The sequence below is a fragment of the Brienomyrus brachyistius genome, chromosome 13 (assembly GCF_023856365.1).
Source record: "Brienomyrus brachyistius isolate T26 chromosome 13, BBRACH_0.4, whole genome shotgun sequence".
Lineage (NCBI taxonomy): Eukaryota > Metazoa > Chordata > Actinopteri > Osteoglossiformes > Mormyridae > Brienomyrus > Brienomyrus brachyistius.
This window is the reverse complement of record NC_064545.1, coordinates 14,997,210-15,023,824: the sequence shown is the minus strand read 5'-3', so window position 1 is coordinate 15,023,824 and position 26,615 is coordinate 14,997,210. Positions and strand designations below refer to the sequence as shown.

At 44.3% G+C, this 26,615-nt stretch overlaps 1 protein-coding gene across 5 annotated transcripts in view; it reads left to right on the top strand.

Annotated features, from left to right (window-relative positions):
- LOC125706037 (uncharacterized) overlaps positions 1 to 26,489 on the top strand; it is a 129,167-nt gene extending 102,678 nt beyond the window's left edge. For all 5 annotated transcript variants that reach the window (XM_048972471.1, XM_048972470.1, XM_048972472.1 and 2 more), the window contains one exon: positions 13,115 to 26,489. In XM_048972471.1, the coding sequence (XP_048828428.1) occupies positions 13,392 to 25,382 (11,991 nt within the window). In that variant the 5' untranslated portion in view covers positions 13,115 to 13,391 and the 3' untranslated portion in view covers positions 25,383 to 26,489. The remainder of the gene's footprint in view (positions 1 to 13,114) is intronic.
- The last annotated feature ends 126 nt before the right edge of the window (positions 26,490 to 26,615 follow it).

Here is a 26,615-nt window from a genome sequence, read left to right as displayed (position 1 = left end):
TTAGTTTTCCTGCATAGAGCTTTCTGATGCTAGGCTAACACTCTGTTAGCACTGGCATGGTATTCCTGCATAGTGCCTGCATCCTGCACCTTCAGTCTTGGTTTGTGAACTGGCTTTTCAACATATTCTTATACCTCTACATGGAATGCTGAGGTAAAAACTGTAACGTGAAAGGAGGAGAGACTATCTTCATAACTTCATGACAGGATCTAGAAACACTTATACCCCTTGGCAGGATCGTTACGATGCCTCATTATAATTATTTTGACTAACTGACTTCCTGCCATGGGTGTAGTCTGCCTGGTGCCCTGAAATTCCTGGGATAGGATCCAGACTCACCTTCTGCCTGCACTGGCTAAGTCGTTATGGAAGATGGATGGATTATTTTGATTATTTTGATCACAGAGGTGATGCTTCTTTCTTACTCCATACAAATTTGAATACCGCATTTCTATTTCATAATATAATATTTATTTTATGTGACTGTGACCGTATAAGAGGGTGTTTTTGCTTTGAGGTAATGCCTTCTTTACTTTTTCCTTTGTGTTTCACCCTCTTTTGTGATCCTCTGGCAGAAATCGCTTCATGTGCTTGGGGCTAATATTGTGGCCGTCAGTTTCAAACTCACCCAAAAAGCGATGAGGTTCTCATTTCCTTGAACATTTACGCATAGCTTAACGCTGGAAATATGGTTATTTTCCCAAATGGAGGCTGGCCTATTCTGTTGGAGGGTCTGTAGTGTACCACAGTGACAAATCACAGCGTGGGGCAGAATACTGCAGTAGGGGGATAGTCATGTACTTGCGGAGGAACTGCAGACAATGTAATGACCTAATTTATGTCACTTACAAGAGGGACATGCACTTGTGTCTCTCTGGTTGAGCGTGTCATCCAAATGCTAAGGAAAAAAATGATGTATGAAAGGTTATAATTAGGATATAATTATAAATAAACGCAACATTCCAGTGGCTTGTTTTCTAACTGTGTAGAGCTCTGAGTCGTGTTTACAAAGGCAGACCGCATGCAAAACCTCACTGATGAATTACTGAGCACTGTTAGGGGTTGATGAATGATCTGCTACACTGTTGAACGGTGCTGTAGAGTCTCTCTGGCCAGCCGGTTCATTAGTGCACAGCACCCCTAAGACTCTGCGTCGAGCTGATTGATACATTTCTGTGTCTGAGTCTGATTGGTAAGTTTCTGTTGAAGCTAACATACTGACTGCTGCTAGAGATATGGGCTATGATGCTAAAACAGGGCTAACTGGGCCAACTACTGTACAGTGCGAAGCATCCATTACCATCCACATCTCGCCTTTGTACCTTATTTACTAATGAGCAAATCTCTGTGTCATTCCTGCCCTCTCTGAAAGTCAGTTGTTCCGCTCTCACAGTGGTCATCCAGCTTCATGCCACCATTATACACACGTTTAATGCTGTGGATTTACGAGAGCTCGTGCTGAAATACAAACACCTAGTGTCTAGAAACATGTAATAACAGGCGATGTTTTACTGGAAGAGTGGTACAGTCTCTCTGAAGCCTCACCACACAGACTATGAATCACAGGCTGCACTGAGGACTTACATTCCCAAAACCTTAAAAAAACAGCAGGAAAGGCTATGGAAAAAGTAATATATTACAATGCAGTGAAAAATTTAAGGTACAATAGATGTCTGATCCATTTCATGCTTTCTGCCCTTCTTCTTTTTTTCCTTTTCCATCAGCGGTGAAAGAACGGAAGAACATAAAAGAGTTATACAGTTTCATAAAAGTTACTGACACCCGTACAAGGGTGACTATGACCGGGGGGGGGTAACCTGCCAGGGCCGTAGGCACGTCCAGGCGGGTGTGCTTCAACGATAACAGCAACAGTCATGGGGGGTCCCTCCATAAGCACTGCGGGTTTGCAGAATGAACAGCAGGAAGGCAGTTTGTGTCCAGAACAGGTCTGCCCCGACAGCAGAAGCGGGTTTGCCCACAAAATGCCTATCTGGCCATGGCAGACATAAAACCAACAATACCTGTCGGTCCCTGCTACCTGTCGGTCCTGCTACCTGTCGGTCCCTGCTATCTGCTCCTCAACTTCTCAGTACAGCTGCAGTTAACTCCTCAGCTTGAGCCTTCAGGTTGTAGTGTGTGGAATAGCATGTGTGGTAGAATCCTCTCTGTATCGCTATCTTTCCCAAAGTTCATGAGATAGCCCTTCTTCTCTTTCCTGTTTTCACAGCTGGAGACATTCGGGCTTTGCTCTCGCAAGCCGCCGCAGTCCATTCATTCAACTCCCGAGCTCCGAACCCCAGTCACACTTCATTAATGACCCAGAATGCGGAAGTACAGTTTTAAATCTATTTTACGGGACACTGACTATTAAATTCGAAAGGAACCTACCACTCGCATGAAATAAAACAGAATCGTTATTAATATTCCATTCAACAGGTCAGAATAAAAGAAGTCTTTCAAAATTTCTGTAATGATACGTTTCAAATGAAACCACAAGTAAGGTAATGAGATGCATGCTGAAATCTTTTAGTTTGTGCAAGTTACTTACTGTAGGAGGATTTGAGTCAATGTAACCAATAAAACTAGTTTAAGAAATACTGATTCAAAAACTAACCAAAGCTTTAACCACATTACTGTCTGCGTTGACGACTTTTACATTGTGATGCTGGATGGAATCTGGCCTTTGAGGTGCTGAGGTTTAAACAAGAAAAGGCCGCATTGCATCACAAAGCCCAGACGTCAGCCAAGTGGCTGCTTTATGGATCTGTGTCACTGTGATGATTCACTGATGCAATCCCACAATCCCTCAGCTGGTGTTCCATTGTAAAAAAACAGCTGGTTTAGGTTTGAAGGCTGACATCATACCCGAGAAAGGCACTTCTGTGCGAAAAGCGTACCGATCGCTATGGGTCATACTGCTGCTTCTTCCGTGATTTCACTGTGGTTTGAGGAAAACTGAATTTACGGGGGTCTTTGGACAGCCACTGATCCCTCGGGGAGAGGATCTGCGAGGGGATTCGTATCGACAGCTTGTTTATATCCAGTCAGTCTCCCACTTTATTTACGTAAATAGCCACGTACTAAAGGCATTAAAAAAATGTTCTGATGCTTTTTACTCACACCAGACGTTTAATGTTAAAGGAAAACTGTGCACTTGTTTGGAGATAAATTATGTCCTTTTTTAAAAGAAATGTCAGTCAGTCAAATATAATTTTAAAACTTGAAGGAAATGCTCTTTGTAATAGCAATGTAAATATAACAGGGCACATTGGACAACATTTGTTTTGTGACGTATTAGAGGAAGCGAAGATTCCTTGTAGTCTGTGTAGTCCCCACTGCACGTCATAGTGCAAGACATTGGTGATTAAGTCAAAAAGGATGCTGCTGTAGTGGGAGGGCGGCTGCTGGCGTGGTGAAGAAGGCCCAGATAGATGCTGTCTTACCCGTAGAGGCTGCTAATTTAATGTGTTTAAAGGAGGAACACAGCCCTGTCCCCTGTCAGTATATGAATGACGAGGACAGCAGTGTACTCTGAAAAAACATCATCTGCCCCCACCAGCCCCCATCCTGGGGATGGGTCTGTGTGTGAAGAGTATCCCACCCAATCACAGAATTACAGTCCCAGGGCTTGTTTGGGTTACTGACCTTCTCAATCATTCTTGTCTTTCGCTTAATCAAAAGAGCCATATCACAGAGCTGAGCACCACATATCTGTATTCACACTGTACCTGATTATTTGCCATATATACGATGGCTCAGATGGTCAGGCATATTAGAAGTGGTAACGTATAATGAACTGTGATCCCCAACATGGAAAGCGATATTAGGGAAGCATGAGGAGGCACGGGTTGGCTGTGATTGGTCGTTGTAGTCAGGTGATGCATGATTGGCTAAACTGGTCAGGCCCTTGCTGGGTGTGATGTGGCCAATAAGAAGAGTATTTCAGCTGGTGGAGGAACAGCATGGCGGCTAAGCCATACTCACTGTCTGCTCCAGGTGGTCAGAAAGGTGAAATCCTTCTTAATAAAAGCTCTCTTTGCACAATGGAAATCCCAAGATGGGAAGCGTCAGTCCCCCCGTACTGTACACCCTCACTCTGCGTAAACACATCCACGGCTAAGACACGATGTAGCTGCGACCGAAGCCACAATCACAGTCTTTCCGCCCTCAACGTGATAGAGACGTTCGAACCGCTTAGCCGGAAGTCCAGGCAACGCACAAAAACATCGAAGATGTGGACGGGAGTGCGATGCTGAAATGCTGCAGCCTGACACACAGCAATAGTAATGCACCTTAGCCAGCTGCCACCACAAAACTCAAACACCACTGTTACAATAAGCACAATAAGATTTTACAGTGTGCATTACACACAGCGTGTACAGAAATGAATGAGCTGCATTTCAGGAGCATATTTTGATAGATTATACAATGTTTGAATAGTACTCTCCTGAAAAGGGGGGACTGAATTGAGGCCTGTGCTCACTATAGAAGGCAGTGAATTCCTCTCTTTCTTGACTGTGGGAGCAGGAGAGCGCAGGAAGCGGCCGTAAGGCGATCCGGGCTGCAGCACAGAGCTCCTTTTCAGCACTCCCGTCCCACGGAGTGGCACGTCAGGCAGCCGCTGGCCAGATAAACAGCAGCGGTGCAGGCGGTACACACCTGGGACTGTGGGGCATACGAGGGATGGCTCGCCGATGTCACCACAATGCTTCAGTCATGAGCCGGCCAAGGCTAATGGGTCCACAGAAATTGTGAGGAGTGTGAGGGGCCGAGGACGAGCCTGCAGCTGGGAGACTGAGAGCCGGTAAGCCAAGCCTGAGAGCTGGACCCGCGAGAATGAGACCCGCGAGCTTGCAGAGGCCGTGCATGACACGCCGCTCGCTTAACACTCGCTCGCGTACAGGACCTAAAGGTACTCTCCCCTTTTTTTCGCAGCCGCACAAAGCCACTGCATAAAGAAAAGGAAACTGGCCATTGCAACACTGCAACAGCAAAAATAACATCGCAAGTTAAAATGGGACATCTGCCTCACAGAGGTTCAGGATCAGAGGTGGGGGAGGGCGGGGTCAAGCATTAAGCCATGCGATTAGGAAGCTGACGTGTAGCCATCCAGACTGCAGATACTATCCACATCTGATTTTAATTGGCGCATTTGAATCATTTTAAGAGCATTAGTCGGGAGTTTACCATCCATCTGAGTCCACCGTTTGAAATGAGAGTCTCTCTCTGCCCACTGGTCAGCCCCCGTGTGACTGGTCTTGCAATTATCCCAGCGTCGGTATTTATAGTAACGTTCCACAGATGCAAATGAAAAAGGGCTTTTCTCACAAATACAGCCATCTGCAAAGTTCAGATTTGAAAATGAAAGGTAACTCTCTCAGCCTAAGAGCTTCCCTATTCCTTAGATATTTTTAGTTCACCTATTTTCAAATTATGCTCTTTGTGCTGTTTCATTCTTTCCCATGAAAATAAGGAGCTTAACTAATGGAAATATGGAAGAAAAAAACAGAAAGCAGAAATGAAATGGAAGGACAAAAGCTTTTGTTTTAGTAGGTGATTGTTGTCTGTGTGTTTTTGCAAGCTAAAGTACTCCTGTTTATCAGTGCTCTTGACAGTAAGCAGACTCTCTGAGGCAATTTGAAAGACTGGCCTGGTCTGTGATTCAGGGTCCTACACAGTCACGTGTACCACATCGTCCAAAGAGAAGACTGTTTGGGTGCCCCTTAATTTAAGGCTCACAAACCAAGAAAATCGCTTAGCACAATAAAGGAAGGGAGTAGAACAACTGCTTTTATCTCTTGCATGACATTTTTCATGCGGCCTGTTTCTGAAATGCCACATTGTCTGTTTAAGCTGGTATACTTAGAAATGACTGAGCTGTAATTAGGTCATTGGGATATATCCTATACGGCTATTTAAAGGCAGGAGGCACAGGGAAAAACCTGGTACAAAGTGGCTCACACATTCTGTGCCCGGAATTCCCATTTCACAGCTGGCCGGGAGGCTACTGGTTTTGGAAGGAATCCCTGGATTGTAATAGAATTAAAACGGCAAATAAAATAAATAACCGACCTGCACAGCTTTGCTTTTTCCTCCCGGTTGTTTTTCCAGACCGAGGAGGCTGGCAGCTGGGGGGGGCCCGACCCGAGTCTCAGCCAACACCCCCACCCCATGCTCAGCACCCTGCCCCCCCCCCCTCATTTTAATGCTCTAATTTACTGCCCCCCTGACCAGAGCAGGAGCACCACTAGACCCGAAACACACAGTGAAAGGAAAATATTTTTTATAAAAGATGGAGCAGGGAGAGAGAGGGAGGGAGAGAGAGAAAGAGAGATCAGTCAGAAATCCTCTATGGTAAGTGACTGTGCTGTGCACACTGGGGGTCTCTGAAAGGAAAATAAACAGTAAAGATGATCATCTCCACCACGCGAAGCCTGCGGGAGCTCTACCTTTTTAGCAACCCTGACTGGATCATGTCGTTCAAACCCTGCTCTTTGTTATGCATTACTAATGTGGTTGGCTAGAGGGTTTTAAACTGTGAGGCTCTCTGACACCAGCTATACTGATATAGTGCCTTTCTCTTACGAATTCATTGGATCAGTACTCAATGTCCTCGAAGAAAAAATGATTCAGTAAAATGTCTTGTTTAGTTCTGGATAGTGACTATTCATTATAGAGGGGCAAAAAACATCAAATACATTAATATTTCAAGTTGCTATCTAAAATTATGGACATGATTAACCAGCAGGCTGATCTACCCTGATTAATTAACGCCAGAGCGTTTATTTGTTATTATTATTATTATTATTGGAATCGTGGTACTTTCAGTCCACTAAGCTTTTTGTTGTTCCTATTTGGGTTGACTTGAATTCAGGAGTAGTCATGGGTCATGTAAACCGGGGCTGACTTTCCGATAAAAATATTAATAAGATGACAGCTGAACCATGCAAAGCGAGTGGAGTGCAGCCTCCATTCAGCCACCCTTTATATATGAAAAGCTCCTCTGGGCAGATTACTTGTTTTGCTAGCCTGAGACACAGGTATGGAATCCCTTTAATTCCCTGATAAAGAGAAGGTCAGTCACTGGTTCAGGGTTGAAGAGTTTAGCCTGCAGGAAGGTCTCTACATTCCTGCTCGCTGACTACTTCTTGCCACTACCTGTCCTGGAGATTTGTCACACACTCCGCAGCTGTGTGGCTAAAGACTAGTGCCTTCTTTGTGAATGGGCAGCAGATAGTCTTATAATAGTGATAGCTTCACAAATGGCAAAGGGCAGCAAAAATATGTGCGGCCCGGAGTGTGTGACCCTGGAAACAACCTGGCTGGAACATCTGAGCTCCGACTGAGGGCCTGGAATATTTGGAGGACTGCCCGAGACATGGCCCTGATTGTGAGCACCTGAAACCTAAACGGGGAGGAGGGGGGGGGGCGTTTATTGGAAACAGTTAGAACCCCAGTCTGAGTATCTGAACATGACCATGAGCTGGAAATTTGGTGAAAGCGGAGTCATTCTCTGGGACTCTGAAACAAAGATTCCATCATGTTTGCAAAATTATTGTGGTGAGTTATTTGGAAAGAAAAAGGAAAAAAAATTCTTGGTTAGAAAAATGTCTGGAAGGAAAAAAAATGAAAGGAAACTTGTTGGGCAATGTTTGGAGGGAGGGGGTGCCTCTGAAGCCGCACTCCCCAGTGCCAAAGTGACCCCCCCCTGTCGGGGTGCGTGCTACGCGGCTCTGAGCTGACCCACGTCACGCCAGCTACGTCGGGAAGCCAGCCGCAGAAACTGCTCCCAGGTGCTTGGAGTCTTAAAATACTCAGAACACCTGAGAGAGCCTCAGCCACAGCGAGGCCCCGGCTGTGTATTAATGTAGATTCGGCATGTGTGGCTTCTGGGCTCTTTGGGAGGTCCTGGTTCTGTCTATTAGGGGTGTTTGGCGAGCCGTGGATTTGGGAATTTATATATTTATCTGCTGGCCTGTTACATATATTGCCGCTTTGCGCGGGGAGATGGCGGTAGGGAGGTTTACCGTTCGTGATGCCTTACTGAATTTGGTGTGTGACCTGGTTGGGTGTGTGATGGAATGGGCGACTGAGATTAAAGGCTGTAGCCATACTCAGCCTAGCGCAGCCTGGCATTAGGGAGTGGGCGCAGCCCACTGGATGCCAGCCTCGCCCTCTCGCCCTCACATTTGGTACGACTCCAGAGGCCACATTGAGACAGAGGTTTGATTCAAGTGCCCCGGCATTTGTGAAACACGGCAGAACCGCGCTCTTTTCTCTGAAAATGGTTTAAGTACCTTACAGTGTCTGCTAACACAACTACAAAATAATAGCATTTTAAAGGATGTTATCTATCCCTGCAGTTGGGTTTGCCACGGCAATGTTTGGCTTTGCAGAGAAACCAGAACCTCAGCCAAGGATTTTCGACTCAGTATTAATGTCCCCATCAAGTTTCTCACCAAATTTGTGGTGGAATAGTTCATAGGAACCACTTGTCTGGCTTTTATCTGACCAAGTCCGGCACTCACAGAGCGAGCAAAGCTTATTTGTGAATGAGCCTGAGGACTTCAAAGGCAGACAGGGTCCTTAGGCTCTGTGCGCTGACAGTTCAGGCATTAGTGCCACTTCTCGAAGGAGCCTGTGAGTCCTGTGTGCCCCCCCCCCCCCACCCCATTCCACCTTGAGACGTCCTGGTAAACATGGAGATGTGATGTATGGCCTTCAGTGTTGATGCTGCTGATGGCCCCTCAGAGGCCCAGCCTGGGTTGCTTTGCGACAAGCGATCTTCCAGCCCCTACGTTTCTCCCAGCCCCCAGCTGCAGTAGGTCGGCCGTTCGCAGGCCGGAAGCACAGACACACGGCCCTTTGAAAAGCTTGCAGCTGGAAAGGGGATGTGATTTTTCTCAGCCAAGTCCAACCTGGCCTCCAGCAAGCCGTCTTCACAACCTGCTGTTGTGTGGTGAAAGTCACAGCAAGCCTTTGCACGGGCTGCGGGCTGGGCAGGGAAGGGGAGGGAAGGCAGCTCATTCACATTAATGCTGTCACAGTCTGCCTTCCTATGACTGTGCTCTGCTCTCAGGTGAAAGCAGTCGACTCTTCTGCATGCAAAACATTCTGCATGTATATCCTGCATGCAATACACTGCCGTACTTCTGTCTGAAAAATGACAGCCTCAGACTAGTCTTACTACTTAACCAAAACCATAGTGTAGTGTTACTAAGTGCAGTTTTCTGGTAAAGCGAATGACGTCTCAGTCAGGTCAGTCATTAGTCTCTGTTCTGTGCCGTAATTTAGCTGTGGCCTTGGGTGCTGACTGTGACTGAACTGGTACATTAAAATTCACCAGTTTCTGAAGGTGGACAGAATGACACTTTATGCTGAGAGTGACAAGCAGCCGCCCCGGATTAATTCCTGCTGTATAAAATTCTGATTTGCTTATTCTAAGGTCCTATTACCACAGTCCCCTAAGCTTACAGAGAGCTGTCTACCTTAATGAGGGTAGCTGCGCAGACGGAACCCCTAGCCTTACAGAGAGCTGCCTGCCTTAATGAGGGTAGCTGCGCAGATGGGAACCCTAGGCTTCTAGAGAGCTGCCTGCCTTAATGAGGGTACCTGCGCAGACGGGACCCCTAGGCTTACAGAGAGCTGCCTGCCATAATGAGGGTAGCTGCGCAGACGGGAGTCCTAGGCTTACAGAGAGCTGCCTGCTTTAATGAGGGTAGCTGCGCAGACGGGAGGCTTAGGCTTCCAGAGAGCTGCCTGCCTTAATGAGGGTAGCTGCGCAGACAGGAGCCCTAGGCTTACTGGACCTTGGTGCGGCTGGGCCGGCCTGCAGCCCAGGGCACTGCCCCAAAGGCGCCTCACCTTTCTCTGGGTGCTGCGTTACTGTTTACCTCTTTGAGAGTCTCAAAGTCCCAGTTTCAGCAGCTGCTTCCTTGGGGTCATTTTTGTGGGCAAACTCTGAATCTATGAACAATTTCTTCTGCTGTTCTTACTGCCTCCAGCACAAGCGATGGTCAGAATTCTTCGAGTAAATAAACCCTCAGATCCAAACCAGGTATGGATAAACAGCATCCTAAAGTTAAATCCTTCAGGAATGAAATCTTTTTCTATGGTTTGGTGGCTTTCCTGCTTGACTTTTCGCTGCCTCAGGAGACGTTCCAACGGCAAAGAAGCAGGCACGACAGTGCATGTGGCTGTATTTAAAGATCTGTCAGTCGTTAGCATTCTGCCCTGCTTCATTTTCACCAGAGTGCTCATTTTCAGGGACCAAACCACTTCTTTTGCAGTAGTTATTTATCTTATTGATGTGTCTCTTTTAATCTGTGTCTTGTTGATGGCTAGTGCTCCATAAATAATGATATATTTTTATTCTTCTAAAATATACATTTTAATATATATTTCGTCATATTTGCCTAACTAAAATAAACTTCTCTTTTGCACTTGCAATTCAGACCTGTATTTCTGAAATATGAATGGTGTGCATTTGTTTACTTATTTCTTTATTTGGCCACCAGAGGCACTAGTGAGTCAGGTCATTTTTACAGACTGTGCTAATAAAATCAAATGTTAGCTTTAGGGACTTTGGGAGTGGCTGGCTGGTCTGCACAAAAATGACATTCTGCTGCTAACTCACAGTTCTTTATAGACTTGCCTCAAATGAATAAGCAAAAAGCCAAGGTAAACCTTGCAATAACCAGTGTCTGTCTATCTGGAATTTCTACTGAAGGGTGACACCACTCCAGTGGTCTGCATATTCTCTACGGTTCTCAACAGTTTAACCAGAGATTCAGAACATAGATGCTACTGCCCTCTAGAGGTCATGATTCGTCCTGCAAGGAATAAGCTATTAAAAACTTTCAAATTTTTGTTTTATTGTAATATATCAACTAGGGTTTATTTCATTTTTTATATTTGTTTTTTCTCAGTGAAGGGAGTGATAATGGATGAATTATTCAAATTAAACAGACTAATATTACTGTAGAAACTTGTGGAAGTTTACTAATTAAACAGCATAATTTTAGCAATTCGATTAATGTATCAAAATATTGGTTGTGCAAAGTGATTTTAGGTTTGATGAGATGGTGCAGTGAAATATTTTGATATTTGAGAGCAAAGTATTTAAAATTCATGGCTTTAGCAACATTCAACCGATCTAACTACTGCTTTAAAAATAAATTAACAGAGAAAAGTGAATTAGAGAATTTGGGGGTTGGATCAGAGGCTGAATGGCAAAGTTTGGTTACAGTTGCTTCTAATTGTATGTGACACTGAATGTGATGCTGTATGTGACACTATGTGACACTGAATGTGAGGCTGTATGTGACACTGTGACACTGAATGTGATGCTGTATGTGACACTATGTGACACTGATTGTGAGGCTGTATGTGACACTATGTGACACTGAATGTGAGGCTGTATGTGACACTGACACTATGTGACACTGAATGTGATGCTGTATGTGACACTATGTGACACTGAATGTGAGGCTGTATGTGACACTGACACTATGTGACACTGAATGTGATGCTGTATGTGACACTATGTGATACTGAATGTGAGGCTGTATGTGACACTGTGACACTGAATGTGAGGCTGTATGTGACACTATGTGACACTGAATGTGATGCTGTATGTGACACTATGTGACACTGAATGTGATGCTGTATGTGACACTATGTGACACTATGTGACACTGAATGTGAGGCTGCATGTGACACTGTGACACTGAATGTGAGACTGTATGTGACACTATGTGGCATTGTATGTTACAGGTTGCTTTGTAATTTACAATAATATTACAATAACAAAACACTTTATTTTATGAAAAAATCACTAGACTTTAGATTGTTATTTAAACATCTAGATTATGTTTCATAATTTTCACATAAATTTTTGAGGAAGACAAAATTAAAAGTTGCTGTGTTTGTACATTTCAATGAGCTGTAAAGGACATTCTGCATGTATGAGTACTCAGCCGTTACTCTGCCGGCCCTTATTTAGAAAGGACATTCTGCATGTGTGAGTACTCAGCTGTTACTCTGCCGGCCCTTATTTAGAAAGGACGGGCTGCATGTGTGAGTACTCAGCCGTTACTCTGCCGGCCCTTATTTAGAAAGGACGGGCTGCATGTGTGAGTACTCAGCCATTACTCTGCCATCCCTTATTTAGTCCCTGTTTAGAAAGAAAAGGTTATGAGCATATTAACCGAAGTTACTGGTAAACGGTGACTGTACAGCATAGTACCATGGATTCCCAAGGCTGACACCATGCTATCAACGGCCTTGTGATTCATGATTCATCAGTCTTATGTACTGACAAAGTACAAACCTTTGTTTTGCTCAGCTTAATATGGGGAAATAGGATCAGCATTGTATTATAGAAAAGTGAAATATTCCTTTTAATTGTGAAATGTCCTGAATGTTTGGCTTGTTGTTAGCCTGTGAATATGTGTATTATTTACAATGGAGTACCTGTCTGCCCCGCAGTTTATGCTTGCTCATCGCGTCCTCACAGGACGAAGCATGTCTTCACTAGCTGTGCCCATTTATAGAGCAGCGGATTTTTATTGAAGTCATTCAGATTATGTACTATGCACAAGGGCATGACTTGAATCCACAAGCTTATGGCCATAAATTCAGCTCCTTAACCGCTATGCTCACTGCAGCCACTAACTACAGGTTGCCAGGGTATTTCAGCCATTGAAGTGTTGCATCATGCAAACATTCTGACCGAAATGTCACATGTGTTCTTCTTGATGTGCCAGTGCAAAAATATCCAGCCTGACCTCTTTGTAACAAACAAAGGTCAACTTCTCTGTTAATGAAGCTGCCGCATGCTACAGCCAGGAAACGTGGCATTCAGGAAGGCTCAGCCTCACTCTGCCGTCGAGTTTGTTTGGACGTTTTGTTTTTCTTCATTGTTTCTGTGCATGAGTTGAAGCTCATTTTTCTTTCTGCATAGTTTCAAAAAAGTGAGCAGAAGGAAAAATGAGTTAAAACTTGTGCAAGGAAAGTAAGCTTAAGTAAAAAAAAATGGGAATTGATTGTTTGCCTTTTTGTAGTACATTAAACTTTGTGTGAAATGATGTTTTGCTTGCTTTTTCTCACACAGCTCTGTTACTGTAAAGAAAACCACAGCAAAGAGATGAAAGCACTGGGAAGACTCTCCAAGCCATCTAGGACACCAGAAGACTGTTAATAAGTCAGATACAAGAAGGTGTGGTGGACTTTGCACAGCCAAAAAGTGCATCAAAAGAGTTTTGATCCCAGCATCAAGGCAGAGACCAGAAGGTAGTGCAGAGAGGAAGCACGATGCCTCTGGATGTCTTTGTGGTTCTCCAAGCCCACAGGCAGCAGAACTAGAAACGCCTGCCCACCACGCCTATACGATGACGGGAGAGTCTCAGCATGCTTTTGCTATTAAAGAATCAGACACTGGTTCCAAAGAGCAGGATAAGGGCCTCTTGCTTGACCACTTCAGTGAAAAAGCAAAAACCAAATCAGTGGAGAATTACAAGAGTGAGAGTCTTGTTCTGTTGGCTAACAGCGGGGGCAAGTTTGTGACCAAGGAGAAGGAGTACCCACAGCGCGAGGCCGTGATACGGCCTCAGCAGACCGGCAAAATCGACTTTAAGTCCTTGCAGAATCGACCAAAGTTCCCCAGCAATGACCGGACGTGGTCCAACAGCAAGACCAGTCCCCAATCTCCAACTGGGAAAAAAACTCGAGACAAGGGCAAGAAGTCTGTGAAGTCCGAGCGCAGCAACCCCCAGCAGTTATACAGGCTGGGCTTAACAAACTGCCGTTCCAATCCCACGATCGGGATTGCGTATCCACAGCAGAAGGTCACACCCCCCAAGAAGCTTGAGGTCAGTCGGGGCCCCATCTCGGGCAGCTACAGCTTCCATGTGCCCAGCATTCCTGAGCGTCCTGAAGCAGGGCTGCAGCAGCAGGAACTCAGCTACACTCGCTGTTTTCAGGAATCCTCCTCAAGTTTCACCTCCACCAACTATACCTCACAGGCATCAAGTGCGGCGGCAAGTGTGCCAGTCAGCCACCATCCAGCCAGCACTCAGCACCTTGGCCTTCTGCAGGGCAGCAGCGTGCCACCAGGTGGACAGCTGCACCCAGCAGAATTTAATGGGACGAGTTCTTGGCAGCCTTCAGAGAAGACTTTTAATGGTGCTAATTATGGAGGTACCTCACAGAAACTACGTGTTTTTACAGAAGGAAATAAAACAAATACCAGTTTTGTGCCTTTGCCATTTCAGTATGAATATCCATCACTGCCGGAGTCAGCCACTGACTCCTTCCCCTGCGACCAGAGCACCCACCCTGTGCACTACATTGACATTTCTGTTTCAAACACACAGATGAGTCAAAACCCATTTGTTCATTCAGCAGAGGATAGGCAAAAGGATGCACAGATTTCTAGACAATTTGATCTTGAGCAACCTGAGGGCAGATTATCTTACCCCCAGCCCCTTCCACCTCCCCAGCAGCCCCAGTACCTGCAGGCCCAGCATGGGACACAGCCCTCCTTGCATTGTTATAAGGGTAGGATTGAGCACTCTGATAGTGAGGCCTTAATCTCAAGTTCTAGCCAGTTAGAACAAACCACCAGCAATCTGACTGACAATTCAACCACTTTCCGAGACAACCCAGGTGTGGCTCTAGTCTCAGTCAACAAAAGTCTCTGTCCCTCTAAAGACACAAACCCGAGACAGCTAGCTGAAGAAAACAGCCATCGTGTTCGAAACATGGCTCAAGATCACGACTCCCAAATGCACTCCGCAAGCAAACCTTGCAGCAGCTCTTTGAACAATACCATCCACATTGGATCAGCGCCCATGTTATGTGGGGCTGATAAGAGCATCAGCAGGTTGTCACAGACCTGGGGAGGGGATAAGAAGGTGTTTTCCTCTCTAGACCAGAATTCTGCAGCTTTTCACTCCAACCTAAGTGACAAGAGTCAGTTTCAGTGCCAGTCAGCTACACAGCAAGGACACAAAAACAGGCGGATGCCATGGCAGCCGGTACACTTGACATCCGCCATGCCAAACCAAAACAGGATCGAGCTGTCGAGGCAGCTGAGCAATCAAAAGGTCACTTTCCTGGCGGCGGCGTCAGAATGGCAGGATGAACCAAACAGGAGTCTAATGCTGAACAGCCCCGACAGCTTCCATGGCAAAGGACCCAGTGAAAACTTTACAGATCAGCAGGAGAGCATCAAGCAAAACTGTAACCCTACACCTGTATTTCCATACAGTGGTGCTGAGGCAATCACTTCTCAAGTCTGTGACGCTAGGGGCAAACCTCTTTATTTTGGCCAAAAACAGTCTTTGCCCAGGGCAATGCCCAGAGCTAGCCATACACTGTTGCAGGTTCCACCTGTGGGTTTGTCCCCTTCTGATTCCCCACTACCCTCTCCAATGCAAAATGCTCCTTCCAGCAGCACCTGCTCCTCCCTCTCTCCAGCTTCTACCAGCCCTGTCATCAGCTCTGAGGATAACCAATTTACCACAACTGGGCCGCTCCCTCAGTTTTATCACCAACATCAAGGGAAGATGCTGACGCCATCAGATCATCTGAACTCAGACCTTCAGCATTTCCATAGTAACATCTCTAGAACTGCACTGAACCCTTCAGAGAGAACCAAGGAAGACACACTGAGCAATCTGCATAATATTAAATATAAAGCCAGCATTGATAGTGCAGGGGAACAGCAGCCCCCTCCTTCATATTCAGCACACCAGCTTCTTGCTAGCTCTTTGGTCACTAACCTTGACCAGCTGGATGTTCTTCTTACATGCAAACAATGTGACCAGAATTTCAGCAACCTGACTTCTTTCCTTGATCATAAGCAATACTGTCACACATTGATCCAGAAAAATGAATTTAAAAATGAGCCAAACGATCCCAGAAAATACCAGAATGATTCTGCAAAGAGCACTATGTCTGGTACAGCTTCCTCTCTGTCAAGGTATCCATCTGATATGCATTTGTCCCTGTTGGGGTTGAATAAAAATGGAGAACTAATGTCTGACAGTGAGATCAAAGGAGAATCAAAAGATGATCCTTCTAAACTAAGCTTGTTTGCTGTAACTAACAGTCTTCCCGTTTCCCTTCCTGATTTGGAGATGGATGATGCTAAACTAGACAGCCTTATCACAGAAGCATTAAATGGATTGGGTTACCAGTCAGATAATGCAGAAATTGACAGTAGCTTCATCGATGCTTTTGCCGATGATGAACCTATGACGGCTAAAGTTACAGGAAGCATGCAAATGGTAAAAAGCAAAGACTGTGTTATGTTTGACAGCAAAAGCAAACATTTAAACTGTACAGAAGAGAAATCTCAGACACAAGGGAGATATTTATATGACTCTGACAGGGAATCATTAAATAAAAGCAAAAAAAGAGCAAGCATGCTTGAAAAGACACTGCAGGACATTGAACAAGAGGAAAATACTAACATCAAAGAAACGATCCCGCGTTACAAAGCAAGAGGTTCTTCATCTGAGATGTCAATTGAAAAATTTGAAATAAGGAAAGAAAAAGGAAATTCTGGAGACAAAGGTAGAGAAGAAAATAAGAAAAACTCTCGACTATTGGTATCTAGCAGGTTCACAGAAAGAACCAAAGTAAAACGCTTCCAGGAAAGTTACTCTTCTATAACATCAACCATTCCTGAAGCCTCTTGTAGTACTCCGCATTCTGTATCACAGAAAACTGGAGTAAAGTACAGTAAGAAGAGGAAGGCAGGAGGTGGGACCTGGAGCAAAGAACTAATTCACAAAATAGTACAACAGAAGAACAAGCTTCATGCTAAAGGAACTAAAAACCAGCAATTTTCCTTGGTGATGGAGAAGATCTCTCCAGTAGCACAGAATCCAAAGTTTGAGGAGTATGACTATGTGTCAGATTCAGATGAAGACTATGGGCCCCTAAAAATAGTACATCAAGGGCGCCTAGGACATAGTCGACACTACAAGTACACCTATTCTAAGGAATACCAAAGCCACGAGCAGAGAAACAAAGCTAATTCAATTCCATGGAACTGTGAATCCAAAGAGAGTCTGGAAGTTAAGGTCGCAGAGAACATTTCTCCAACAACGACAAAACAGATTGCCACCTGCAGGGTTCGGAGGAGGAGGAGCAGCAGGTCGTCCACAAGCAGCGAACACAGCACACCAACTAGCATATCCTGTGAGAGTGTCTACAGCCCCAAGAACACAGATCGCACAGACTCAGACAGCGAGAAGGGGCTGGCGATGAAAAACATTAGCTCCAGCAATGTCGTACTCATGGATTATTTTGTACATGATGTGTATGAGACATCAACAGTGGAAACCTGCAAAGAGCCCAGCAAATCATCCCAGCTTTTCTCTAGAAACACTAAGCGGTATGGCTCTGCTAAGTTTCTCCTCTCTGCTAACATAAACTCATGCAGGATAGGTATGGAAAGTGCTTCAGAACTGAGCAACACCAGCACTGTCAGCAAAAGTCTTACGAGATACAGCAGTACAGGAGTGTCTTCACAGGAGAAGGAGCAACCATGCAGCGCTAATGCATTAAGCATTGCACAAAGTGCTGAACAATGTTCAAGCAGTAGACTAGATGACACAAAGTTTAATGAGCCATTTAAACTCACCATAAATGATTCTCCTGGAGCCCACCCCGAATTACTGCCAATAGAAGTAACACCAGACACTGACAGTACAAATTCTGTAACTATTAGTGGGAGATCCAAAAATGGCGTCTTGGAGAGGGAGGAGTTAGAATATAAAAAAAGTGCTGGAACAATTTCCAATTCCTATAAAGATCTGCTGTCAAGCGCTGAGACTCCAGCTATTCCTGCCAATAATCACATGAGTAGCTTTGATCATCATGTGGACCATAAAAGCACTATGATTTGCATTTCACCTGTGGATGAGGTACATCATTGTCCTTCAGACTTGCAGGATCCTGTAGTGCCAAAGGAAATGACCATGCCTGACCTCATAGAAGCAGATCAGGGCTTGATCAAATCACCGCTCCCATTTGACACATCATCGTTGTTTGCAGACCTTACAGTGTCAGGGTTTGACAGTAGCCTCTACACAGATATTCCCATGAGTAATGACAGTTTTAATGCCTTTGGTCCCAGAAATGACAAGAAGGAGCTGTTTGAATCAACCTTCTCTCCAAAGGACTGGGGCGTGATGACTGATGTCACACCTGCACTACGATCTGAAAATCCTCAATTCAAAGACCTTTCTGAAAAGACAACCTTTAAAAAAAATGACTCTTGTCACCTTGACCTGAATTTGCCAGACAAAATATTAGATTATAGCAGCAATCCCAACAGCAATATCTCAGAAGATGAGCTAGAGATTAAAAAAATTGTAACAGAACTAGAAAACAAGCTCCAAACTGCCAAAGACAACAGTTCCCTTATGAATGCCAGTGAAGTCTCCAGGCAGCTAGGCCTAAGCCAGACCTCTGCTTTGCATCTGGATAATGAAGCTGACAATGAGCCAAGTGCCACACAAGTCACAAAAACTGCAGTGAGTAAAATGGAGACAGCCAACACCCCATCGGATTCCAATTTGATTGATAAATACGTCGAAACAGATTCTTCTTGGTCAAGTTCATTTACCTTTGGTTTATTGGCGGAACACCAACCTGTTCACACTTCAGTCCATGATCACAGTACTATTGAACCTTCCTGTGTAAAGAAACACACTAAAAGTGGTTCGGCAGCTGATAGTGGAAACCTACAGTCAAATTTAAAGCATGTAACAGAGGACAGTGATGCGATCAATGAATCTTTCACAGACAAATCCGAGGCAGCGGTAGACAATGAAACGTACGATGACAACCTCATGCAGTGCCTGGAAGTGATTTCTGATACTGTCCTTAAAAAACCTGGCTTAACTGCTGGATTGGAGGAGTCAAAACTCTCCCAATTTCTAAACCCAGAACTGCCATGTGATAATGACAGAGCTGCTGAAGACCACAGTGAAGCGCAGCCAACCCAGAGAGAGACATTTGAGATTCAGAGATCTCAAAAGTCTGAGCTTGCACTTTTTCCGAATGACAACACTAATGACTGCCCACTGGTAGATGAGAGTGTGATATTGCCAAAACCAAGAGAAACTAAGGCTGGAAGCAAAACATTTGAATTAGGGTCAAATGAGAGCAAGGACATGACAGTCAAACAAGATCTTACTGGTTCTGACAACAGCCAAATAAAAATAAATTCATTTAATGTATCTGAATCACAAGGAAATGTTATAGAAGAAAAGATAAGAAATGACAGGATTACTAAGCCTGTAGTTGTAGAAGGCCTTCAGTTACAGGAAGACAGTACAGGTGCCCTCAGAGAGAGAGATTCTGCATCTCAACAACAGCAGTTTCTCCAGTCCAGTAATATGGAGGGCAACGAGGAGAAGCCGATTTTGCACGCCAGTCGCACAATGCTGCTTGTCAGCTTGCCCAACACTGATCAATTTGAGGAGGAGAAATACCCAAAAATCCCTCACCACAAAAAGAGTAAAGCAGAAGCCACAGACAACCTCGATTGCAGTCTGGTTCCCTCAGGATTTGACACACTATCAGGTGGATCTACAGAGAGTGGTCTTGTTGCCTGTCACCTGCTGGAGACCAGCTCAACGGACAAACTTAAGCAAGCATCAGTCCGTGGGGAGCCATGCAAATTTCCCCCATCCACTCCAGAGTTCCCAGTGAAAGGGATCACTGATTGCCACTCACCAGAGTCAGATATGGAGCTTACAGATCATAAACAGCCTATGTCTACACTTGCAGAGCACAACCTAGTGAAGAATCCACTTGGTGTTCCTGATTTTGAAGATACCTGCAAACCTGAGTATGGAGACATTCCCAAACAAGTTCTTGCTGATTTAATAACTTCTCCTCTGCATGGTGGATGCACCAACGTTACATTAGAGAACGGCGAAAGCTGCATTTCACATGGAAATAGCACTGCATCTACATTCTCTGCACGAAACCCTGTGCTTCATTCTATTGGGGAAATTGGTGATAAGTGCAACTCTCAGAGGTTGTGGAATAATTTTGAAGCACTGTCACCAATTAGCAAAGACTTTGATGTAAATGCCAGTGAAATGGAGACGTGCAGCTCAGCACAGGCCCCGATTTCTGGGATGTCAGATTTATTAGCTGGGCTGCCTCATGTGGACTTGGGGATGGGTGAGAACAAACCTTCTGAGTGTGGAGCCTGCATTCCATCAGACCTCCCACTAATCTCCACGTATGAACAGTCTGATTGCCTGATAGTTCGTAAGGAGACTCTAGAGACAGACAGGCCAAACGAGCAACCACAGTATCAGTTAAAACAAACTTCATTAGATTTCAAAGAAATGTCAGAGTTGTCACAGCACCTTGAACAATGCAGCACTGTCTCTTCTTGTGCCTTAACTGAAAACATGGAAAGCCAGACCGTCTGCGAGAAAAGTAATAAAGACAGCTCTGATCGCTGGGAACTTAGTCTTAACCTGCCCCTGACTTACAGCAGTCCTTTAAATCCAGTAAGCCCACTGCAAGGGGACAAAGACTCACTGAATTTTCCTGCAGTTATGCATACTGTAGGGGGACTTTGCTCTCTTAATACATCTTTGCAAAATAAGTGTAAATCAAAGTGTACAACAGCATCTTGCCCTCAGTGCAAGAAAAGCTGTTCTCCTTCCATTAATAATGAAATGCTGGAGCTTCCAACTACAGATGTGGACCTTTGTCAGCCTCATCTTGAAACCATTGCTTATATGGATTTGCACGGTAGTCTGCTAAGAAAAGCAGAGGTGGAGAAAGTCAACCTGGACTTACCCCTTTCTGAGTCTGATGTTTCTGCAACAGGGCAGATGGCATCTGATGATCAAGGACCTCTTGAACCCATTTTAATGTGTGCCGGAGAAGCTGCTGGGAACTCGCAACAAAGTGAATCTCTCATGGCAAAAGGAAGCCAGTGTGAGATGAACCAAAAAGAGACAAAGGCACATTCTCAAGATTCTGGCAACAAATTCACATATTCAAAAAAGAGCAGCAAACAAGGAACAATACTGTGTGAGATTTGCTGTGCGTGTTTCCGAACAATTCCAGGCCTGAAACGACATAAAGCCTCGAAACACGCCACCAAATCGAATGGGAATACAGTCTCGGAAAGCATGGCCTTAAATCCTTCTAAAGGTGTGACTGTTAGCACAAAGCAATTAGAAACAGGCCACAGAGGTGACCCTCCATGCGTTGATTATCATAACACTTTAAATGTGAAACCACTGGAAAGCTGCATCATGCTGCCATCTGTGGGAATTCTATCAACAAACAGAGTCAGTATGGAAAAGAATAATTCAAACTTTGGAGGAACTGAAAGTGAAAAAGTTCACCCACCGACAGCAGAAGGCAAAGAAACACAGGCAGCTCCTCATGCAATGGGTACATTTTCAAAAGGTTCTGAAATACTGAAAAACAGAAGGATTGATAACAACAGCAGTTTTACAAGTAAAGATAAAGGAAATCCAGACCAGTTTAATGATGAGCTCCTCAATATACTCAAAACTGATATTTTACAGGCTATTACCCCTAACTTTCCCACTGCACCTCAGGGGTTACGTCGAAAACAGCCTGAAGACCAAGAGAACCTTAACCAAGCTGATGACATTCAAATGTCGATACCTGGAAGCCTTAAATTTAAATTGACCAGTGATGCTAAAGAAATTGATGCAGCTTGTTCAGGGAACTCTAATCAGAATGAAACAGTGAGTGAATGGGAAAGGAGTGCAGGACCAAAAGAGATGAACAACACAGAAAGTAACAAAATTAGTATAAGTGAGAAGCCTAAGAATATCTTTTCTGACATCAAAGATGTATGTGAGCAAAAGCTGATTTGTTCTGAGAAAGACACTGGCACAGAGACAATAGGAGAAGGTCCGGTTGAGATTAAATGTGAGAAAAGCACTTGCCTAACAGATGAGGCAGATAACCACTCCCTTTGTTTTAAAAATCCATCAACAAATACTCCACAGCCAAGCCTTGGCCTTGAGGCCTTACTTGATGATGAAAGAACCTTCTCACAGTTGTTCCCCAGAGATGAAGCAATAATTAGAAAGAAATGTACAAGGGTTTATGGCAAGAAAAACAAAAAGCAGAAGATCGAACCTAATCTTCCCTTGGTGGAGGCTCATCTTGACTCCAACATAGCCTTAGGTAATGAAAAGCAACTTTCAGAGAGCGACAGCAATCAGGCTTTACTTCAGTTGGGAGACAGCTGCAAGTATGAGACTATATCAATGGATCATGCCATAATGCTAGACATGTGTCACAAAAGCACTTTAAAAAATGATTTTGAGAAAACTGTCTACAGCGCTGAAAATTTGGAAGACCACAATAGACGTAACGTTGAAAACAATGAGGATTTAGGTGTTGGAGATTTCCCAAAAGACTGCAAGACAGGGCAGGACTGGAATGACTCCAAAACCGACATTGTTTCAGGAAGTTCATCATCCGACACTCAAATGGCATTTAAGTCTGAGGATTCAGTCGCTAACTTCCCCGCACAATTCACAGATTCATCAAGCACACTTTCTAATGACTTACAGGACAGCTCATCCCTCTTCCCTAGCATAGACCTCCAGAACCTTAACAGTACATTTCAGCTTCCTGAATTGCCATTGTATGACTCCAGTAACAATTTGCCATTGGTGATGCCCATTAGTAATGACAGTGTTGATGACAGTCACAGCATAAAGTCTACCAAGAAGCCCACCGAACGCAGGGGGAGGAAACGCAATGAGGGGGCACTGAAACTCCGGGACAAACAGTACAAATGCAAGGTGTGCTTCACCTGGTTCCTCACCCTGGGGGAGCTCAATTTCCACAAGCTCTCACACAACCCCTCACCACCCCCCACCTGTTATATGTGTGTCCAGCGCAAGTTTAGCTCCCGTGAGCAGCTGAGGGACCACCTGAGGGAGAAGCATGCCAAAAACAAGGCAGGCATCTGGACCTGTGGCATGTGTCTAAAAGAGATTTCAGATGTGTGGATGTATAACGAACATCTCAGAGAGCATGCCACACAGTTTGCCCGGAAGGGCCAAACGCAGAATTCCATTCTAGGACTGCCAGGCTGCTTCATGCAGGAGGCTGCGGTGAAAAGCTTCATCACGTCAATTATGCAGCACAGACCCAACAGGGCGAGCAAAGGAGAAAAGAGCAAAGGATCTCCCAAAGAAGATGGGAAGACAATCAATCTAGAACAGAAACCAAAGACAACAGAAGGAGATGAAACAGCAGAGCTTAGCATGAAAGGGCCCACAAACAGTAGTGGAAAGCAGAGCACACCCTCACCACTAAAAGCTCAGCAAAAAGCGGACACCTCCCAGAAGAATCTGGAGATGCATCCCAATTGTAAAGATCCCTCTAGAGATTGCCACCACTGTGGCAAGCAGTTTCCCAAGCCCTTCAAGCTGCAGCGGCACTTGGTGGTTCACAGTTTACAGAAGATTTTTCTGTGTCACAAATGTCCCATTTTCTATCAGGAGGCAAAAGAATTAAAGGACCATCTCAGGAATGAACACGAGGAAGTGGAAGAACCGGACTCCAAGCACACCACGTTGTACACCTGTGAGCTTTGTGCGGATGTCATGCATGTCATTAAGAAGTCCTTCATCTGTAGCACTTGTAACTACACCTTCTCTAAGAAAGAGCAATTCGACCGGCATATGGAAAAGCACCTGACTGAGGGAAATCATATCCTCAGGTTTAGAGGGGGGGTGAGGCCCAGTAAGCCTCTTTCTTCTTATGCAAAAAATGGAGAGTTTGATCTCCCACCCAGCAAGAAGAGAAAAATTAAGGACACCTTGCTCGAGACCAGTTCTGACAGCAATCTGGGAAGCATTTCCTCCTTGCAGTTCATGCAAAGTGGAGAGTCACAGGCACTGAAACCCAGCCTCATTCCACCATCACACTTAACTACTGGTGACTCGTCTTCTGGGCACAAGGACACCAGCATAAAAAAGGAAGACACTGTAGAAGACTTCTCAGAAATGATGTCTACCTTTGACAGATCACAGCATTTTATGATTCCAAAATCTGGGTGTCTTCCTCCATCAGCACCAAAATCACAGACGACCGCATTGGAGACCTGTGACACTGGTGAGGAATCGCCTACAAAAGACATTAATTTAAAGCATGTGACTTGCAGCCAAAGTGAGAAACAGATAACCATGTTAGCTGTGAAAGACTGCAGTGCCGCTAAGGGTGAGTCAGAGATTAACAGTACAGAAAAGAAGCCGATGGCTGGTGACAGTCCTTCAATTAGTAAGGTCGATTTATTTGAGGACAGTGCCATTGTCAATGCGACACATTCAGTTGAGGATGTTGCTTCCACTAAGGGAATGCAGTCAGTTAATACTATCATTGTATTTAATGCTACAAATTCACCTGAGGACTCAGTCACTACAGTGGAGAAGTTGTCTTCAGCTCAATGCACTAAAGAAGTGTTGATTGATGAGTGTTCAAGCCTGACACCAGAAGTTCAAAATTTGGTTAAAGATGGTCCACCAGCAGACACTAAGCAGAAATCCGTGGCAGACAAAATGGTTGTGGAGAATCTGCGACAACCTTCTGACCACAAGCAAAAAAATGAAAATGACCCAGAAGACCCAACAGCTGTGACAGGCAGCAGCGCTGGACAAGAAGGTGACATCCTAGTGAAAGAGAACAGTCTATCCAAGCAGATTGAAACCACAAAGCAGAGCCCTGACTCTAGTCCAAGGAGAACTACAGAGTCTTTGACAAATAAAATCAAGCAAAAAAAACGGAAAGATCCAAAGACCTTCCTGAGCTCCAAAGGATCCACCCCGGTCACACGAGAGAACCTGGATATGGATTTTAGGAACATAAAAAAGGTTCGACTCCAGAGTCCCAGCAAAGGTGAAGGTGTGATTGGCTACAAGAATGCTAACGCTGCTGCTGATTATCCCATGCTTTCCTCTGTGAAGGATGACATCACTAGTAACAAAATATTTCTCAAACATAAAGCTGGGCTGCTGAACTCCCAAACCAAGAAAGCCCCCTTTAGCAGCTACCCTCTAAAAAAAGCAGAGAATACACGACAAGTAAATGGGGATCATAAGGGTAAAAAAAGTGCCCCTGTAAGACCGCTGCCACCTTCTAGGACATCCATGTCCTCTGTGAATAGTCCCCTGAGCAAGTGTAAGTCCCTGTCTGGCATGAGGTCCGTGGAGCCACAGTCCTACAGGACAGCGGAGTCGCAGAGCCACCTCCTGAGCCAACTGTTTGGCCAAAAACTCACCAGCTTTAAAATTCCTTTAAGGAAAGACACTTCTGAACCGCTGAATTAGGCAGATTTGTGTGCATGCTTTGAGAAATAATGAAAAACAACTTCAAAGTGTTGAAACATGCGGAGTCATTCCTTTGTAAAAGTCGCATGGCTCGATAAGTGTTCTGGTGTTGTCAGTCCTTGCATAAAAAAAGGCTGATCTATGAGGAACATGAGCAGACCGGAAGTGACAGTTTGATCGAACCCAGTGGCACAAGGGCAGAGCATATCTGTGAAATAACTTAATGCATTCCACAGCTTAACACATCATGATCTATCTCACTGGGTCCCCTTTGTATATATCAAAAAAATGAGATATTAAAATCACAAGAATACTTGAAAATATTTTTTTTCCTTTAAAAAAAATGCATGACAGTTTTGCATTTAATAAAAAGATTCTTGGATATTATGAAGTTACGAATTTTCAGCACAAGACCAAAAGATGTCCGCAGAAACATCTAGGCTATATCAGTGCACCTTCCTGATAACACTTTATATATCCTCTATCTTACTGTATTTAGGTGACATTCAAACATTGTACTAGCTTTTATATAAACAATACCTGGTGCTATATTTTTATTCTTTAATAAAATGTGAATATAAATGCTTTTTAAAAAAGGATTAATATGTAACAATTACCTTTATCCAGCTGATTCTGCTGGTGCTATCGACATCAGAAGACAATGAGGAAAATGTGTACGTATTCTTTAACAAAGTTTTTTTCTAAAAAAGGGAAATAATTAAAGTCTTCAGTATTGAAACTCAGGTGCAAACAACCATTGATATGTTACTCAAACTGCCCATTTTAGGATCCCTTCCTATGCACTGATGCTGCCACAAGCAACCAAACAACAAACAAACAAAATCATAAAACAACAATGCGTCTGTCCTTCCGTTTTGTTTGCTAGGTTAAAAGGTGCTTTATTATTGTGTTCATATGTATCTTATATTGTGTATGATATTGTAAGTAGTTTACTTCCAGTGCAATGCATAATGTCAAAGTTTTATTTTGATAATGTACAACAGGAAAAAGGGAATGGAAACTTGACTTGCAATTCATTGGTTAAGATTTAAGTGCTACAAAGTGCCTTTATAAAATTATTAAAATATTAAAATTGCATCTCTCTAACTGACTGTTCTGGTGTTCTTTTTATTTAACTGAAATTACTACGCAGATTAACACATAACGGCTGGGAGCTGGCTTTCAGCGCCCCCAAGTGGCCAGAAACAGAACTGAGGGCCGGGTACATTTTGC